At 40.3% G+C, this 20,825-nt stretch overlaps 1 protein-coding gene across 25 annotated transcripts in view; it reads left to right on the top strand.

Annotated features, from left to right (window-relative positions):
- LOC117588388 (disks large 1 tumor suppressor protein) overlaps positions 1-19,094 on the top strand; it is a 37,288-nt gene extending 18,194 nt beyond the window's left edge. For 5 of the 25 annotated variants that reach the window (XM_034279636.1, XM_034279628.1, XM_034279616.1 and 2 more), the window contains 14 exons: positions 4,183-4,206; positions 4,818-5,396; positions 5,464-5,740; positions 7,588-7,675; positions 7,748-7,961; positions 8,023-8,436; positions 8,529-8,631; positions 9,830-9,904; positions 11,300-11,344; positions 13,760-13,840; positions 16,887-17,036; positions 17,112-17,394; positions 17,458-17,549; positions 17,622-19,094. In XM_034279636.1, coding sequence (XP_034135527.1) covers positions 4,183-4,206; positions 4,818-5,396; positions 5,464-5,740; positions 7,588-7,675; positions 7,748-7,961; positions 8,023-8,436; positions 8,529-8,631; positions 9,830-9,904; positions 11,300-11,344; positions 13,760-13,840; positions 16,887-17,036; positions 17,112-17,394; positions 17,458-17,549; positions 17,622-17,728 — 2,532 coding nt within the window. In that variant the 3' untranslated portion in view covers positions 17,729-19,094. Of the gene's footprint in view, positions 1-127; positions 515-4,182; positions 4,207-4,817; positions 5,397-5,463; positions 6,260-7,587; positions 7,676-7,747; positions 7,962-8,022; positions 8,437-8,528; positions 8,632-9,829; positions 9,905-11,299; positions 11,345-13,759; positions 13,841-16,886; positions 17,037-17,111; positions 17,395-17,457; positions 17,550-17,621 lie in introns of all 25 variants that reach the window. The other 20 variants (XM_034279635.1, XM_034279640.1, XM_034279641.1 and 17 more) reach the window with 17 other exon arrangements.
- Positions 19,095-20,825: the final 1,731 nt, after the last annotated feature.

Raw genomic sequence — 20,825 nt, 5'->3', positions numbered from 1 at the left:
TGTGACACTCGGTCAGCGTCTGTCGGGGAGATCGCCAGTAACAGTGCTGTGGGCTATATGGATATATGGATATATCTAGTGAATCGAAAATAATGTTCGATGTGTGTGAATCTTTCTGCTTATCTAGTGCGTGGCGGCAGCAGCAGTTACAGTTACAGTGAATGAAAAGCCTTTAAAATTGGTTAAATAACAGCAGAAACAATAGTAAATACTTGAACAAAAATAAAAAGAGGCAACGTTCCCGGCAAAGAGAACTTTTAAAGAGGAGACAACCCAGACACAAACCGCACGCCCGGCACTTGTCAGTGTGTGTGTGTGTGTTCAGCGTGTGGTGTGTGTTTGTGTGGAGAGAGCAAGAGCTTAAGAGAGCACTTAAGCTAAAGCTAAGCTCTGACCCCACATCCCAGCCATGACGACACGCAAAAAGAAGCGCCAGGATAGTGCTAGCGGCGGCGGTAGCGGTGGAGGCGGTGGCTTCATCAAGAAGGTTTCATCACTCTTCAATTTGGATTCGGTAAAAGCACAACAAAATCTTCTAAATAGATCTAGATTCTAGAAAAACGCACACACTATAGACACAATAATAGTATATATCTAAAATATATACATCTATAGTCTATAGAGATTATACATTTTATGCAATATCCGTTGTGGGGGTTGGGGTGGGTTGGTTGGTTGTTCTTTGGGGGTGGTGTGTGTGTGTTTGTATGTGTAGTGGGCGCAGCTTTTTGGCATCTGTTCTCTATATAGACGGATGATTCCATGGTTTATTTATAACAAATTGCCAGCTGGTCAGCCAGACAGCAGCAGCATAAATGGAGAGGGGGCAGGGTGGGAAATGGGAGTGCGTCATCTTTGCATTGGCATTAGCCATTTCTCTCTCCCCTCTTTCTCGCTATCTCTCTCTTTCTCTTGCCTTATGCTGTTGCTGCTACTCCCAAAGCAACGGTTGCTCCTCTTCCATTCTTTCGCTTGCTCTTTCGGTGCCCTTAATCTTTGGCGTATTCAGCGCAGGCGTAACGCCGCTGCCACCCAACAGCAGTAGCAGAGGCAGCGGCTCTCTTGCGGTGCTTCTCTTGCTGTTCCCAATCTCTCGCTCTTTCTCTCTTTAAAACTGTATCTGCTGTGCTTTTCCATCTTTCGCTTACCCACCCACCGAATTTACGATCAACGAATGTCTCCAACAGTCTCTCCAACGAATGCTTGGGTATTGTGGATTATCCATCAATAAATGTTTACACAAATGGATCTGTTAGTTCTGATCAGTGAAATCGAATGCTTCCATTTACAACAATGTATTCACACAAACAAAATTTAAAAACAAAACGCACGGCCAAATACACAAAACAGAAACCGAAGGACAAGGCTTACAAATTGGAAACTATAATTGTATATGGGTTTTGGTTTCCGTTTCGATTTGCGCAGGTGTCTCGTCTCGACCGCTGCCACGCTGATCGTCACGTCACGTCACGTCTGCCACCCACCAACAACCTTATATCACAACACGCCGCTCTCCCACTCCCTCTCCCTGTCCAACCACCCTGTTTAGGTGCAATCTGCCAGATATTTATTTGATCAATGAAGTGTGCAAGTGTGCATGTGCATCCCGTGCGTAGTAACTGGAATTGAATACTCTCAGTCATAGAACATATAAAGGAAGAGGAACAGCATGGTACCTTGAGCGAAAATGTTATCTATCTATATGGGGTAAAGTGTGTAATTTTCTCTCTGAAATTGATTATCCACCTCCACTCGACATTTTCCTATCGTAAGTTGACTGATGATGCGCACAGATCTAATGATGTTTTTAATAGGGGGCTATTTACCAGTAAATTGTTGGTTAAACGAACACGCACAGAGTGCACGTTGCATGGATCTACGCACGCGTATGTGTAGTACCTGTGTAATCTGTGCAATGTGTGGGCAGTGCAAATGCGGATTTATAGACTCGAAAGCAGCAAGGCTTGCGCGTATTAGACATCTGCTTTGAATGCAAAATCAAATATTACTTAACCCTGGTGTATGGTTATGGAGTCGCTTTGATTTTTTTTGTAATTCAGTTTTGATTTAAATGTGCATAAAACAAAATATTCCAGAGGAAAGAGGACTTATCAATTTATTGATTGATTCACTCTTATAATCTTCCCATACGCAAATTGACACACTCATTTCGTGATAAATGTAAACCTTTTCAGACATAAGAAGCATTTGACTACTGCCTAAAAGAGTTTTCCTATTGAGATTTTCATTGTGTATCTGGAATTGCAACTCCTCTCTCAATATTGCCTGCCGCCACTGTATGGTGTTGGTGGGTTGCTCAAGAATTTTATCTGCCTTCGCTGCGAATGCGGTTCTGCTTTACACTTCCTCCTTTCAGTGACTATGCCAGTGCCAGTGCCACTGGCAGTGGCTGTGGGTGGGTTTTAAGCCACAGCATAGTTCCTATGTTTATCATAGATAAGATATAGCTCCAATTGCTGGCGATATGATTCTATGACGCGACTCGCTCTGCCTAGTGCCAAGTGCCTAGTGCCTGCCAGTTGCCCATAATTTTTAGGTTGTTGGGGCTTCTGTGCTACGCTTTGATGTTGGGTGTGTAAAGCGGTGTTAGTGGTGTTTCATAAGCAGCGCAAGATCGCTAAAATTGTTTATTTTCCACATGTATCTGTTCACTTAGGGACACTTAACCAAGGAATGGTATAAATACGATTCAGATAGTAGATAGAAGGGTACCTAAAGCTTCGACCTTTTTAAAGTTTTTTGCTTCTGTCGCCTTTTCTTTCTTTTCTTGGCATGTGCCCTGCCCCCCTGTTTCTGTCATGCCGCCTCGTCACCTTGTTTTGGCCTCGTTAATGTTTGCTGCGTGTTTTTTATTTTTCTTGGTGGTTTTCTTCGGTTTGGTTTCGTTTCGTTTCGGCTTGTGTTAGGGTTCTCCTCCACTTCCACCCCCTCGAGCGCTCTCTCTCTCTCTCTCCCTCTCTCACTTGATAGATGTTCCGATTGTTAACTTTATGATGTAATTTTTACCTATTTATAATTTACTCTTTTCTTTTTGTTGTGTGTGTGTTTTAAATAGAGTAAAAAACAGTCAAACGGAAGTCGCATATAAGACACACGGCACGAATGTCCGAGAGTGTGGGGTTCGAAACTCTAAGAAACGTTTTTTTTTCGGGTTCGGGTTCCTCTTTGAAGTCTGCTTATGCTTGAAAATTGTGCACAAAAATGGATTGAATTTGCTTTTAATATTTGTATACCCATCGAATAAGTATCTACGAGAATTATTTCCGATTGAAGGTCTACATTTATTCTTGTAAATGTGTTTAGCGTTAACTTAAGAGCAGCAGCAGAATAATCAAAAAGGCAGGAAATTATCTCAAATTTCAAGTTTTCCCAAATGCATTTCCATACGCAAAATATCGCTGAGTATGCTAGCTGGAAGCCTCCCTAGGCAAAGAATATTCAACTTGACCCAGGTCTCAGTGGGTTAATTGGAGCAGTTGTTTTTTTTTTGTAGAGAGAGGAAGAAGTACACTCCCACATTTGCACTGCATTCACGCTCTCTCCATATTTTGAGCGTTTTTCTCTCTCTCTCTCTTTAATTTTCTGTTTTTGGGGTTAATGCGGTTGATGAATTCATTTACACTTGGCTGCTAATCAATTGAACTCATTTAACGATGCCATAACCAGGCAGCAGCATCATACCAGACCCCACTGCCACTGCCCCCATCCTTCCATCTTGGAAATGTGTTGCAAGATGTTGTTGCCATTTTGGGGTATGCCTGTTAATTGAGAAAAACAACAACAACAACAACAACAACAAAAAAACCAAACAAAAACCAAATGTGAATGTGCAATGGATGGCATACCAGAGATGCAATAAGACATTGACATGGTTTTCGAAGCCAACGCAGACATTTGGGAATAACAACAACAACAAAAAACCCTTAACAGTGACCTGCGAGCAGCGATGTGATGCACAGGACATTTATGTTGATTCAATTGTGAGGGCTATGGGAGAAACGACTATTTAAGGGTTGGGTGGATAAAGGTTTAAGGGGGATTTCTGTGGGAAGTTGAAAACGATGTCCTACGCAAAATGCACTAAAAAAAACTCATTCTTTTCCTCTTTCTTCTTGAAAACACGCTTTAAAAATACAAATAAAAATTAAAAACACAAAACAGCTACACAAGGCGTCATCGGCAAAGGTAAGAAAAGATGAAGCTCTCGCCATACGCATTTCGCATACGCATTTGTCGTTCCCTGTTTGTTGTCTCTTGTTCGTTGTCCAAGTTTATTGTGATTTTTGTGTATTCGTATGCGTATTTACGTACGATTATTGCCTAACCTAAAGCCTAACTCATAACCCATGGCAGCCCAAAGTGTGCCACAGCCGCACTTGCAATACCTTCGCTAAGATCTCAAAGGAGCATTGCCAAGGGTCAAACATTTCAAGGATATATTTTTAACTCATTAATCCGTTAATCGCACACTTACACTCACACACACGCACACTTACTTACACTAACACAAAACGTATTCAAATGGATTCTAAAAAGAGCCTCTGGCCTCCATTAAATATGAAATTTAAATTAGAAAGTTTGCCTTAAAATGTATACAATGTTTTTGGTTTAATGAGAAAATATGTGTAGAATATGCACAGATACATATATGTATGTCCAATGTCTCTTCGTTAAACGATGTTTCATTCGTTTGTGTAACCCATAATCCATGCAGCATTTATCTTTCTCTGTGTAACTACTGTTCTTGACTGTACAACTAATCTCTCTGTGACTCCATCGCTCCTTTGTCTCTGTAGGTGAATGGAGATGATAGCTGGCTGTATGAGGACATACAATTGGAACGCGGCAACTCTGGACTGGGCTTCTCCATTGCCGGCGGCACAGACAATCCGCATATTGGCACGGACACATCCATTTACATCACAAAACTTATATCCGGTGGTGCAGCCGCCGCCGATGGCCGCTTGAGCATCAACGACATCATTGTCTCTGTGAACGATGTCTCTGTGGTGGACGTGCCACACGCCTCGGCCGTGGAGGCGCTCAAAAAGGCTGGCAATGCGGTCAAATTGCATGTTAAACGAAAACGTGGAACAGCCACAGCGGCCACATCTCCAGCAGCGGCAGCAGGAGCAGGAGCAACCGCTGGTGTTGATGCGCGTGATAGTGGTTCGGCGAGCGGGTCAAAGGTGATTGAAATCGATCTGGTCAAGGGCGGCAAGGGCCTGGGCTTCTCCATAGCCGGTGGCATTGGTAATCAGCATATACCCGGCGACAATGGCATCTATGTGACAAAGCTCATGGACGGCGGTGCGGCTCAAGTGGACGGACGTCTCTCCATCGGCGATAAGCTAATTGCAGTGCGCACCAATGGGGTAAAGTATATCGTCAGATTTGTGTATGGAATGCAAGCTAATGCTTCTCCTTTTCTGTAATTTTCAGAGCGAAAAGAACCTCGAGAATGTAACGCACGAACTGGCAGTGGCCACATTGAAGTCCATAACGGATAAAGTGACGCTAATTGTGGGCAAGACGCAACATTTGACCAGCAGTGCTTCACAGTCTGGCGGATCAACAGCGGGAGTGGCAGCAGCAGGAGCAGGAGCAGATGTAGGATTACAGCAACAGCAGCTATCACAGTCACAATCCCAGCTGGCGACGAGCCAAAGCCAAAGCCAAGTGAAGGAGCAGCATCAGCAAGTGAACTCTCAGTCGACAGGTGCGCTTACAAGTGTTGGACAAACGGTTGTTGATTCATCAACAACAACAGCAGCAGCAGCAGTAGCATCACTACCATCATCAGTCCCACCAGCATCAGTAAATGTCTCAGCATCAGCCACAGCCACAGCATCAGTCATTGCAACCACAATCAACAACAGCCACAGCCACAGCAACAGCAACAACCACACCACAATCAACACCACAACAAGCAACAACAGTAGCAATTTAAGCAGCAGCTTAGGCAATGCCAATAGCCAAAGTCACAGCTACAGTCACAACAACAACAGCAATAATAATAATAATAATAACAATACCATCAACAGCAGCAGTGGCAGTGGCAGTGGCAGTGGCAGCCAGACATCAGTTTCAGTTGCAGCAACAAATGCTTCTGCTTCTGCATCTGCAGCTGCCTGTGCCCCAGCTTCTTCCTTTTATAAGAATGCTATGCCAATGCTTGTCAATAATGCTGAACAATCCAACACAATACGTTCCCAATCACCACCGTCCCTGCCGCGCCGTAAGCGATTTATTTATTTTTTTTACATTTTTTTTCTTCCCCTCCCCCACCAGAGCTGCTCACATTTTATTATTTTCAATTTTCTTTATTTCCTAAGCGAATGCGAAAGCAATCGCTCATTCATCTATGCCATCTAATACAACTTCCTTCTTCCCTCTCCTGTCGGATCAATCCATCATTCTATCCATTCATTTAAACAACTTAATCTCCAGGCTTAAGCCTTCAGCCTTCAGCCTATTGCCCCACCTGCCCCGTATTGCTGCTAACGGCGAAATGATTTCGTGTTGTTGTTGTTGTGGAAACCCAGCGCTATGCTGCTGCTGCCTCCATACCCCGCCCCTACCTAGATCGCGTTACCTATAGCTCCCTGTAAACCACACAGCCACAACCCACCCACACACCCTGAAGCCGCCTACACACGTTTAGTCCTTCAGTTAGCCGCCCCCTTCTGAAGAAGACGATGCTGAACACCACCCCCGTAAGGCTTGCCTGTGCACCTATACCTTTTTATTGCCCGCGCGTGTGCTGTTGATACTTTATGCCGCCAATCGATAATTAATCGCTAGAGTTGTGTGTCGAATCAATCGATCAGTCTCTCTCATATATTTGTTGCATTTATTTTGTGTGTGTCCTGTATGTTTGTATGTGTGCGTGTGTGTGTCTGTTGTGTCTGTGTGTGTGGGTGACTGTGTGTGTTTGTGTGCGTGAGTTCCTGTGTGTGTACGTGGAAAGGGGTGGGTGGGGTGTGGGCTAGGGTGTGGATATATTAAAAAAAAAAAAACCTTTTGTTTGTTTTGATCTATTTTTTTTGTTCACTTTTTATTTGACTCTCTCTCTCTCTGTCTCTATGTTTTCCCTTTTCCTCTTTTCTCGCTCTTTGTCTATGTTTTTGTTGTCTCTCTCTCTCTCTGTCTCTCTATCTGCTTCACTCACTCTTCGTTGGGTGTTCCTTTTGTTTTGTGCTTTCGTTACGTCTCTCTCTTTCTCTCTCTCCATTTTTGTCTGTCTCTCTTCTTACTCCCAGGATTATCTTGATCCATAAAATATCTCCTTTTTTTATTTGTGGCTGGTACAACTTTTACCACCCACCCTCCGAAAGATGTCTCATTTATTTATCTCTATCTCTCTCTGCCTCTCGAAAAGCTTTAAATAACCTTTAACTTTCTCTCTCTTACTATTTCTATCTCTTGTCTCTTGTCTCCTTGTCTGTCTATCTCATTTGTTTAATAATTAATTATCATTCCTCAAAACTCTGTGTGTGGCGATGAACAAACATCAATAATGATAATCGAAAATCAATCCCAAAAACCAATCCAATCCCATCTTAGAGCCCGGCTCGAGATATGCATCCACGAATGTCCTGGCCGCTGTCCCACCTGGCACACCGCGCGCCGTCAGCACCGAGGATATAACCAGGTGAGCAAAATCCAGTCACCCATTTGCACTTTTGATGATTATTTTCTTGGTGTGTTCTCCCTTACCTCACAGAGAACCGCGCACCATCACCATACAGAAGGGGCCACAGGGACTGGGCTTCAATATTGTTGGCGGCGAGGATGGCCAAGGGATCTATGTGTCGTTCATACTAGCCGGTGGACCAGCGGATCTGGGCTCTGAGCTGAAGCGTGGCGATCAGCTGCTTAGCGTTAACAATGCCAATCTGACGCATGCCACTCATGAGGAGGCCGCTCAGGCGCTTAAAGTGAGTTTCCTCTCCGCCGTGCCCACTCGCAAAATATTTATAAATTCATTTTCTTCGACAGACATCTGGCGGTGTTGTCACCTTGGTGGCACAGTACCGACCCGAAGAGTACAATCGCTTTGAGGCACGCATTCAGGAGCTCAAACAGCAGGCCGCCCTCGGGGCTGGCGGCTCTGGCACTTTGCTGCGCACCACACAGAAGCGATCGCTATATGTTCGGGCCCTGTTCGACTACGATCCGAATCGGGACGATGGACTGCCTTCGCGGGGATTGCCCTTTAGGCATGGCGACATCCTGCACGTGACGAATGCCTCCGACGATGAGTGGTGGCAGGCGCGACGCGTCTTGGGCGACAATGAGGACGAACAAATCGGTATTGTGCCATCGAAGAGGCGCTGGGAGCGCAAAATGCGTGCACGGGATCGTAGCGTCAAGTTCCAGGGACATGCGGCGGCCAATAACAATCTAGATAAGGTAAGCCAGGCAAAGCCTGTCCATCTCCATGACTGTTTCATTATACACAATTGAACCTCGTATTATTATCGATTGTTTCTTGTCTGTTGCAGCAATCGACATTGGATCGAAAGAAAAAGAATTTCACATTCTCGCGCAAATTTCCGTTTATGAAGAGTCGCGATGAGAAGAATGAAGATGGCAGCGACCAAGAGCGTAAGTAGACAATCGGGGAACAAACCAACCAAATGGGGAAGCCAGCCAGCCAGCAAGCCAACCGTGCCCGTGCCCGTGCCCGACTGTCTCTCGTCTCTCTACATGTCTCTCTGTGTCTCTCTATCGCTCGACGACACTACTACTCGTGTAGCAAACATAAATCTAGACTCGAAAGGCGGATATACATAATAATTGTACTAGTTAATTGATGTTTACAAATTAAGGCTCAAAGTGATCCCCCACTCTTGCTCTGTCGCTTTGTCTTTTATTCCTCTCTCTCTCTCCCTCTCTCACTCTACCGCTTTACCACTCTCTCTCTCTCTCTCTCTCTATCTGTCTATTGAAAAATTGAGTGTGTGCCTGTGCGGGTGTGTGCTTGTGTGCTCCTGCGGATGTGTCCAAATGAATGGGTGCAATGTATGCAAGTGTTTCCTTGTGTGTGTGCGTGTGTTTGTCTGGAGAAGAGAAATTTTGTTATTCTTGCTGGCCGTGTGGAATCTTATGCGAAAGCACAAACAAAAACAAAACATGCACAACCCTCAGGTGAAGAGGTTCTTAAAGTCTTGTACATCAAGTGAACGTCAGCTTAGAAATTAAACCAATTTCTTTTCTTTATTTGTGTTTCCTCCATTTCCATTTATCCATTTTAGCCACAAAAAACAAAGTGTACATCAAATGTACATCGGTCTTGAGCTGGAAATATCTTTGGTGGCTTAAATGTCATAAATTCAAATTTGTTTCCATTTTATTTTATTTATTATGTTAAGTTCCGACTCCCCCCCTTTGGGTTAATATTACTGTTGGTTCCTTTGTATTGCGTTTGTGTTTATGTTTATCATTTTACATAATTTATGTTTATGTTTCTGTTTCTGTTTATTTTCATATTTTACATATTCTTACCCACACCCGTTCCGAAACCCGTTCGTTCAAACCATTTACAACACTGTGATGTGACGTCCAATATGAACACTGCTCATACAATCTAAAAACCGACTACCTATATGCCATCCACACATGTTTGCCCAACTTTGGATGAATAACCGATCGATGATGAATCAACCAACCAACCAACTGAAACCCTAACATTGCACACACACACACAAACAAACACACACATATGTGATATATATTTGATGTGCTCTTTTGGGATGTTTTGGTTTGGATGTGTGTACCCCACGATCTGATCTGGCTAATATAGTCAATGGAGTTGTGAGCAGCACCAGCGAGATAGACATAAATAATGTCAACAACAATCAGGCGAACGAACCGCAACGTAAGTGCATTCCACATATTAACGCATCCAGATTACTTTGCTGGGAGAGCGAATACGAAAACTTGCAACATGGGGAAATATCTATATATAGATATACAAATATTCTGTTAGATATGTACATTCTTTTATAAGGAGCTTTCGGTTCTATGCTCTGTTTCTTTCTCTCTATCATTTGGTCTAGTGTTGGTAAACACCCATCAGACACAAGAACTCGCAAAAACACACACACACATCTGCACTTTGTATGGATTAAGCTATGGGCTATACCTAAACCGTTGGCTAGTTCTGCTGAAGGGAATCTATCTATCTATCAATCTATCTAGCTATTTTTGTATCATCGTTCATATGGAGAGGCTTCTGAAAAATCATTTTGTACATACGTAAAAGTTTTAGTCTTTCTGTGCTAAGCTATGCTCTGTAATTCTCTGTAAAACTCGAGACCGAGCTTCCAAAAAGTGTGCGTTCTCTTCAGCGACAGAGTTGCACACTCACACGCACACCTACATACATCACATTGTACATCCGAGGCGTACATGCATATATTTGAATGTATTCATTAGGGGAAACATCATCATAATGCAATTTTCGGTTGATTTATAAAATGCTTTCCCTACTGCTACCTAAACTAAACGTTCTGAAATCGTACATACTACTTATTGCTGTTCTCTCTACATTTCTCAAACACCTTACTCTTTCCGTGTATGTCCAATGTCTCCTTTTAATCAATCTATGTTCAGGCCAATGCTTTCATCAATTGTCTCGTACACGCGGGCCCCTCAATCGATCCTCTCATCGCGCTCTATACAATAACTCAGGATCGTACCTGCATGGGATGTCCCGAAATGGTTCTTTAAACGTGTAACTCATATGTACGTCAGCGTACGTCATCCTTTCATCTTTTATTCCGTTGAAACACCAATCTTGGGGTTTAAACATAAATGGAAATCTAGATAGTTCTTCTCCAGCCCCACATTTGCATGTGCATCAAGGAGAACCATTTAGAGACAGGATGGATACTATACTCCAATGTCTTGTGCGTCCCCAGATGGTTATTTTCCATTCCTACCTTATCCGTAGTAAATCAAATGCCAGAAGAACCATTCGGGGACATCATTTTGAACCAGTAACAAAACAAAACGAAACAAAACCCAACAAAACAAACAAAAGAAGGAATAGAATTTATACCTACCATATATATTAATGATAATATCGTATCGAAATCGAAATCGAAACGATCTCCACTGCTACTTCTGTTTTAATCTGACCAAACATTCTCTTTTTTCTCTCTCTCTCTCTTGATTCTCTTCTCTTCCCACTCTCTAACTGTAACTCTCTCACTCTGTTTCTCGTCTCTTTTTGGTTTCTTCACTGTATTTTTCTCCCTATTTTCTCTAGCTTTTATGCTTTGCTACACACAAGACGATGCCAATGCTGAAGGAGGTATGTACTCGATAGAATATAGAAGAATATACTACTAAACTATATACTATATACTATACTATACTACTATATATACTACATATAAACTACTTGCTACTATATATTTACAATCATATCAAATCTGAGAATATCCAACTGAACATACAATATACATACATACATCTACTCGTACATAGATACAACCCCAAACATAACATAATTTCCCCAAATGCTAACATTCAATTTTACATACACACTCGTACATGTATACATACATGAATATTTACATGCATATCTACATACATGCATACATCAGTAGTTACATTTTAATTTTTGTTAGCGGTCTTTCGTTTATTTTTTCTTGTACATTATAAATACGTTCATTATCTGTAAATCACCCATTAATATACTAATTGGTATCTACATTACAAGTTCGTTTTGTGCATACGCGTAAATCATCCTTCTCACACATGAATTCGGTTTTGTGTTTCATACATTACGTACATTATACATCCTCGTTTTACATATTCGTCAATGTTTTCTGTGTACATGTACATCTAAGTGTTGTACATAAAACATGTTGTTGGGCCTATATCGAATCCCCTTTATGGTTATGGTTCCTTAATTGCGATGCATCATCTAGGCATACGCATTAAAGATGTAGATACATACATCAGCGTATATGGGTACATCGCTTAAGGAACCACATACCAAGCAGAAGGTTTACAAACACAACGTTTTGGGTTGGATTTTAAGTTTCTGTATCGTTTCTGCTTTGATTTGACACATACGTCACATACATCCATGTACATCCGAACATCCATGCGGACATCCAAACATACAGATAACCGCTGAACGATAAACGATAAACCAAACCGTAAAATGCTTTCGATAAGCGTTGTTATTTATTGTATTATGTATCCATTTGTAACTCGACGTCGTGTTTCAATTTTTCCACACATTCGATTCGTCTCGACTCCACTGGATTAGCGGGATGATAGATAATTCTAAATAGCTTACTCGATTCATTTAAATGTACATTCATGCATACATACATACCGTGCTTATATGTATACCATAAGTATAGCTTGAATGGAATACATCACTCGTATGTATTGTATCTGTACGTGGCATGTACGCCATTAGCGTGTGTGTGTGTGTGTGTGTGTCTACATAAATACTGAGCATAGAGGAAATCATCTAGAATACTAATACATAATCGAAATGATGAATTATGATCTATATCTACGTATGTTTAAATACACACACACGCACACTACATACTTTATATCTACATATGTACATCGCTAAACCAACGCTGAAGAAGTACCCAAAGTGGTTCACGTTTTTCACGTTTTATTTTCGATTTGCAAGTGTTTTTTTTTTTTTTTGGTTACAGTCAGAACTCGATCTCTACAATCTCTCGCTTACTCTCAACTGTCTCTCTCTCTCTCCTCAACATTCGCCACAAAACACCTCTCCACCCGTTACAAAACAAAAAGGAGCGAGAAACATCTTCTATAAATCAGACAAAACACCAAACTCCACGCACTACTCACTCACTCAGACAGTAAAAAACTTGAAAATACTATCTACAATATAAATCGATTCGATCTGTTGTTAATCTTTGGTATTTCTGTTCTTCTTTTTCTTTTTGATACTTCTTTTAACCAACCAACCAACCAACCAATCAACCAACCCCCTGTGTCTGTGTGTGAAACTACTTCTGAACACTTCTTGTGTTTCCCACTACTACTTCTACTACTACTACTACTACTGCTACTACTATCCTCAATCTACGACTGTTTTGTCTGCGAATCAATCTACTACTACTACTACTACCACTACTATATCTGCTACTACTATTGCTACTGTGATGTGTGCGTCATCGAATCTAAACGTTCGTTTCACGTTCGTGTCCTGCTCTGTCTCTCTCTCTCTCTCGCTCGCTATTTCTGAACCATCTCTCTCTATAAATATATATATACCATTCAATATATATATATATGATCTATCTGGAACAAACAACAACAACAACAAAAAACCAACAAACAAAACAATATTTGATTTCGTTACAATCTTTGTTTTTGAATTCACGAAAATTCCCACCGATCTAAAACATACACCATACATATATATATATATCTATATATCTTCTTCAAATGAACAACCAATCCACCAACCAACAAACAAACAACAAACTCAACCAATCAACAATTCAAAATGACAACCGATATATATAAATATTTGTATACCACCATGCGCTCCGCTCCGCTCCGCTCCTCGCTCCTCGACCTCCTTCGACCCTCCGAATGATACTGCAATCAACAATAATCAAAAATTCGACTACTACTAAATTCTTCCGTATATCTGTGTATCAACAACCCCCCTCGTACATCCGTACATCGTACATCACATATACGAACGAAACGTCAGGCGAGATTATCTACCGAGTGGAGTTACCCGATATGGAGCAGATAACTCTGATCTACTTGGAGAATAGCGATGCTGACTATCGTAAGTCGAGCAACTGAAAAATACAAAAAAAAACAAAAAACAAAAACAACCATAAAAAAAAACCTAAATTTCTACCAAAACCAACAGCAAAATATATACTAGTATAGTTAAAAAGAAAAAAAAAACCAGCAAATATATAATTTTTTGTTTTAAACAAATTAAATTAAAAAAAAAATAATAGTGACAAGCTTTTTTTTTCTTTCTGTGAAACAAAAAAGAATGAAAATTAAATGTATTTTTGTTTTTTTAGTTCCGAATACAAAGAAATCCAAAATTTTTGCAAGATCTACTATATTCCTCTATACCTCTGATTATTCTTATTCCTGTTGTTTTCCTTTTTTGTTTGTTTTTTCTTTTAGTTTTGCCTATCTATTGCTTTGTCTCTCACTCTCATGCTGTCTCACACTCTCGCTCTTGCTCTTGCTCTCTCTCTCTCTCTCTCTGTCTATCCGTCACTATGTCTCTCCACTTCACTTTATATATCCATTTCTATCGCAATGTGACTTATCTGTAGAAAATTCCAAACCTTTCGAGATGAAGAACATTTCTAGAGTCTGCCAGATTTTCATAGGATATCATTTTCTAATGGGGTCTAAACTATTTGCAATCGAACACTTTTGGGCGGGTTTCCTATTCAAAATAAAGATCAGCAGTTTCTACCATACTATCAAGCTCATCTCTAGATCTCCGTCCAGCTTATGCATACGTTTAACCCATTTTCTGAGAACTCACATTCCCCGAACTCTAAGAACTTACAATCCTTTTCATTTTGTATTATTTCTTTTAGACTTTTGTGAACTGTTGCATAATTTTATACGCATCGAATGACGGGTTCAGTCCATAGCAAATTAGTTTTGTGAACCTTAACCCTTGAAACACTCCACACACACACACACACACACTTAACCCATTCACACACGGCCACCCTCAGCACACACCTTGTTGCGTTTGCCTTTGGAAAGTCACCCACCAGTCCAACTAGACCAACAAATTGAAAGCAAATAAAATAATGATTTGAAAGAACACTTGAGTTTGCGTAGTAGATTTTTGGCATATTGTTGCTTACTGCATTCTGTTTCAGTTCCGCCGCAGTAGACGTTGCTTTGATTTTGACCTTTATCTATCCCCCTCGTAATGTTGCTCGTGTCTCGTGTTGCATGATGTCGTTCGCCGTCACCAAACAATAATCATTTTTGCTTTTGATTTTGATTTGATGAGCCCCGTCTAAAGACCTAAGACCCTCAGGAACAGAATAGGACAAATGACTCTTCTGTAAGCAATGAAATGTTTTCCCTTTACCACAATCTCTAAAATGTATTCCCCTGGTGTGGGTGGGGTGGGGGAGAGAGTCTCAGTCTCAGTCTCCCTGCTACCTGAATCTGAAATAAACGAATTGTATGAATTGTGTGAGCAAAACAAGTCTTATTTTTGCCAAGAATGAATCTTCTCTGTGAGGTTTAGATCCTCAAGAGTGGGGCGGATACTACTCCGTTTTTGTCCTTTTAAATGTTTGCAAAAAATTGTAAGTCCATCTGCGAAACGAAAAGCAACAGAGCAGAATCGCGCGTGAACCAACAGAGTGAGTAAATGAATAAACAAACACCACCCCCCGTATCTACCCAAACGTTATATTTCATGGTAAAACACCGCGAAATAACGGGGCTTTGTTTGTGTGTTCTTCCCCCCATCGAGAAAAAAACATTCCACCACCGAAAGGAATCTTTCATTTAGGCTAATTCTCAGATCAGTTAACTATCATTAGACAAGATTGATCCTATTTATAATATTTTGAACATAAAAAAAACCAAACAACAAAACACACACCGTATACACACATACACACATTATGTTTATGTTGTCTCGTAAGTATGTACAGTGTGTGCCATGTAGGTTAACATCATGATGTCATGTAGCGTGTATGTAGTATGTAACTTGTGTAAATGTAACTGTAAACCTTACATACATTATGTGTGTGTCCAACCCGTGCCAGTAGTGGATTTATCCTCCGTAGATCGAACACCTATCCTCCATATCGTACCTACCACATATTTAACCCATTCTATAATCGTAGAATGTATAATGTGTGTATGTTCATTATCTACATATATATATACATATTTATAGCCGTAACTCAGTGTGTAGCAGTATACATTTTAGCATTTATCAAAGTTTTTGCATTTTTACATTTAAGTTTTATCATTTTCTGGTATAAGTTTCGATTTTTATAATGAATATATTCCATATCTAGACCCCACTCCCCCGCCGCCCTGCCACACAGCTTAGGAGTGGCCCGTATCCTGTGTCCCTTTCCACCCCAAAGCCTCGTTTGAACATCAAACGTAGAACATTTATTTCACTTGCTCAATCTCTTGAGTTTACCCCAGCTTAACCAGTTTAACTTTAAACAGTTGAGTTTTACCGGCTTTGTACAGTAAATGCTCGCTAATTGGAAAAAGCAACAAGCTTGCCGGGTGCTAGATTGATGAAAATCCCGAAGAAAATGTTACATTCAAAATGAGTTTCATGATACTTTTTTCCAATCAGCGTGACCAATACTGTAACCAAAATAAATTTGATTTGCTAATTCGCTTTGAGATTCAAGATTCAAGCAATTAAATAACTCTCGTAAATTGTTGTATGTTTTGGAGACATACTCTAACCCCTACTCTAACCCCAATAAACCGTAGAGACAAGAATGAGCACAACCCAAATATATATGACATTTTCTGTACCCATCTATCTATCTTAACTCTCTATCCCAAGCTATCTATCTATCGATCTTATCCCATCTCTTTTTCGTATGTATTCCCAGATTATATCAATTAAAAGAAAAAAAAAAAGAAGTAATTTCTGTTGATTTGTAGACATCCAAATATGTACCAATATCCCCTCATCCCAAACCCAAACTTTGCCCAATTATATTTCCCCCCCTTCACTGATTCCCAAATCCAATCCCAAAACTTCATTTAGAACACTTTGTTGATGATTTTAGACATACGTGCACGACAAAAGTCCCCTAATTCGAACTCTTTGCCATACTTTGCAGCCTCCGAGGAGAATGTACTGTCGTACGAGGCCGTGCAGCGTTTGTCCATCAACTACACGCGTCCCGTCATCATACTGGGGCCCCTGAAGGATCGCATCAACGATGATCTAATATCTGAATATCCTGAGAAGTTTGGATCTTGTGTGCCACGTAAGCTTAGAGACAAGAGACCCCACCCGACCCCCAAACTAAACTCTAAACTGAACCGATCTATTCTGATTTTAGACACCACGCGACCCAAACGTGAATACGAGGTGGATGGTCGTGATTATCACTTTGTCTCCTCGCGCGAACAAATGGAGCGCGACATACAGAACCATCTGTTCATCGAGGCGGGCCAGTACAATGACAATCTGTATGGCACCTCGGTGGCCAGTGTACGCGAGGTGGCAGAGAAGGGCAAACACTGTATTCTGGACGTATCGGGGAATGCCATCAAGCGACTGCAAGTGGCACAGCTCTATCCGGTTGCCGTTTTCATTAAGCCCAAATCGGTGGACTCTGTGATGTGAGTAAATCACTCGTAATAATGCACATAGATATGCTAAAACCATATGCCAAAACAATTTAGGGAGATGAACCGTCGCATGACAGAGGAACAGGCCAAGAAGACTTATGAGCGTGCCATTAAAATGGAGCAGGAGTTTGGCGAATACTTTACGGGTAAGTGTGGGAAATAATTGTAGGAAAGTATCGAGTGTAGCTATTAATATTATTTTGCATTTGCATTCGCAGGCGTTGTTCAAGGCGACACCATTGAGGAGATATATAGCAAAGTGAAGTCAATGATTTGGTCACAGTCGGGACCAACTATTTGGGTACCTTCCAAGGAATCTCTATGACCAACAGCCACAACAACATGGACACTGCCGCCTCGAGTCCGTTGTCGACCAGTCTCGAGAACAACAAATACTGCAACAACAAATCAACCGCAACAGAAAACGCCGCACTGATGATGATGAAGCATCACAACAACAAAAATTAACTACAACAAATGACGCGACCACGAAACAGGACACACACACACACACCGGACTTATTACACTTGACGATTGACTTAAGAACAAGAACAACAGAAACATCAACAACAACAAAATTGACGCAGCCGCAGCAGCCAACTTAATGTAGCAAACAAAAAAATTGTCCAAAAAATATATTTGGATGGTTAGATAGATGTACGCCGCTTAGTGGAACGTACATATGTTTAAGTCGAGGAGGAACAACAGAGCAAAGCATTTGGCATCGTGTAGCGAGAACAGAACAGAACAGAGAAAAGCAAAGCAGACAGCACAGTGACGACAGCAGCCCCCATTGGACGGATTATAGATGATGACGATGACGATTGATGTTCAACTAAAGCGGACAAAGGTGTATAGTTTTTAGTTAGAACAAAGTTTGGAGCCCGGATATGGAGAAAACAAAGCGAAATATAATATATACATATATATATATATATATATACACACACACACACACAAACACAAACACTTATATATTAAGATCTGATAAGGAAGGCATACGGCAGCGAGCAGAGAGTAGATGGCGGATGGTTAGCTGACGCGATTAGGAGAAGGAGAAGGAAAAGGCGAAAGCGAAAGGCAAATGCAGAAATCGACGAGGCGAATGCTTAGAAACGTTCGTTAAGCGCTAGAATGTTGTTTGTTTTATGTTGATGTTTATACACGAGAGCCAAGAGTTATAGCGAGTTAGTTATGTTGAAGAATAATGTGTTTTTTGATATATATATAAATATATATACGTATACATACATGCATGTGCAGCACATAAATATGTACGGCACCCATGATTATGATTATGACGATGATTATGCAATGAAATGCATAATTGTAATTTAAGTACGACAGTGTTTAATAACTGACGGTAGGGGGTTGATTGACAATGATTCAGAGTAGCCTGTAGAATTGTACATCCGGATTAAGGATCCGGATACACACGTACATCTACATGGTTGCGCTTACAGTTAAAACAGTTAAACGATTACGGTTACGATTACACGTAGACTACTGCAGTCGGACACTGACGTTAACGATCTACGACTTACGATTAACAATTATGATACAGTTGGAGATGAAGATGAAATATGAAATATGATTATTGAATATGGATGACAGGATGAAACACGTTGGTGCATTTGTTGTTAGATGTATGTAATTTTTCCCACTCGCCTTTGCCTACAAGCAACACAAAGAAAAGAAACAAAACAAATCACTATATAAACAAAAGCAAAACAGAAAACATTAAAATAAATACAAGAAAAATACATAAAAGATTGAAAGGAAGAAACTATAAGAGAAACTCTAGTTTCCCCATATACATAAACACACACACACACACACACACACACACTCACATATATAAGACCCATGTTCATTCACACACATTTGACCATGCATATAGCATATACTCCGCAACCATGCGCGAGATCCTCTGAAACGCGTCTACAAAGTCATTTTTCTATACATACAGACACCCTCTCACACACACACACACACATACACACATACACACCTATTGTAAACTGCAGCAAACAAATAACTAAGAAGATAAAGGTTCCCTCCCTCCAAAGAGAGAGCGAGTGAAAAGTGTGAAGAGACGGAAAAGCAATTTGTTGTCGCGTTGATTTGAATATAAATATATTGTATATTTAACAATTTAAAAATAACAAATATAGTATATAGAAATACACACACACACACACAAACAGAAACAGAACAAAATGGTTAGCAGGGGAGAAAAAGGAAATGCAAAATGGAAGAACGGATGGTCCGGCTGCAATTCAATTTAGATATCTATATCATCTATATTTGCTGATTAATTCATATAAATCAATTTACGAATTATAGCCAACGCACATACACACGCGAACCGACACGAACAGACACAAAATACAAATACATACATACAATTAAATACAATTGCTACCGAAATTTGTTCAAGAAAAAAAGAAAAACGATAAGAAGAAAATTTAGCAAAATTCAACGTTGAGTGTTAAATACTATTATTCTGAATATTGAATATGGAATATGAATATGCATATAAATATGAATTAATTCTTTTTTTTTATAATATTAAAATATTACTTTATTATTATCTGGTCCGAATTTCTCTTATCCTCTTAATCTTAAATGAATACTTTTCGTTTTGTGTATGTTTTGTCAATTTTTGTACATTTTCGAAATTGTCGACAACGTCACAAGCAGCAGCAGCAGCAGCAGCAGCAGCAACTATAGTCGGATATTATATAAAAAATAAATACATAAATACACACATACACACTAATTAATACACAAGAATGGAAATTCATTATAATTTTTTTATATTTAACAAAACTACAGAAAAGGAAAGAGATAGCGAGGAAGAGGGAGATAAATATGATGATAATTTCAAATCTACAAAGAAACAAAATAGATAAACAAGCAACATCCACCCCTCCCCCCTTAAAAAACAAAACAAAAACGAAGAAGATGAGAGAACCTTATATGTAATAAACAAAATAAAAATTCAAACAAATGAAAACTTCTTAATCAATCACACACACACACACACACACCACACACAGAGACACACCACACAACAATTTCAAGCAGAGAAAACCAAACAAAAAAGATACACATGTAAGTTAAATAAAAAAAGAAAAGGATAACCGCTGGACAGCTTGGAAGATACATGCATACATAAATACATACACACATACATGCATACACACATACTAGTGTTAGTAAATGACTTTTGTTTTGCTCTAAACCTCGGCGCTCAAAATAAAAATACTCGTCGTAGCAGAGTGTTGGCCCGCGTGAAACATTTTCTAGCTTAACAAAACAATCTGCAATGGAATTAATTCTTCCGACTGCAGAGATCCCTAATTAACGTACTACTACTACTACTACTACTACTATATAGAGAGCCTGACGCCCGGAA

This window comes from Drosophila guanche, unplaced genomic scaffold (assembly GCF_900245975.1).
Source record: "Drosophila guanche unplaced genomic scaffold, DGUA_6, whole genome shotgun sequence".
In the NCBI taxonomy this organism is placed as follows: domain Eukaryota; kingdom Metazoa; phylum Arthropoda; class Insecta; order Diptera; family Drosophilidae; genus Drosophila; species Drosophila guanche.
The sequence above is the reverse complement of the archived record's forward strand: the minus strand, read 5'-3'. Positions and strand labels throughout refer to the sequence as shown.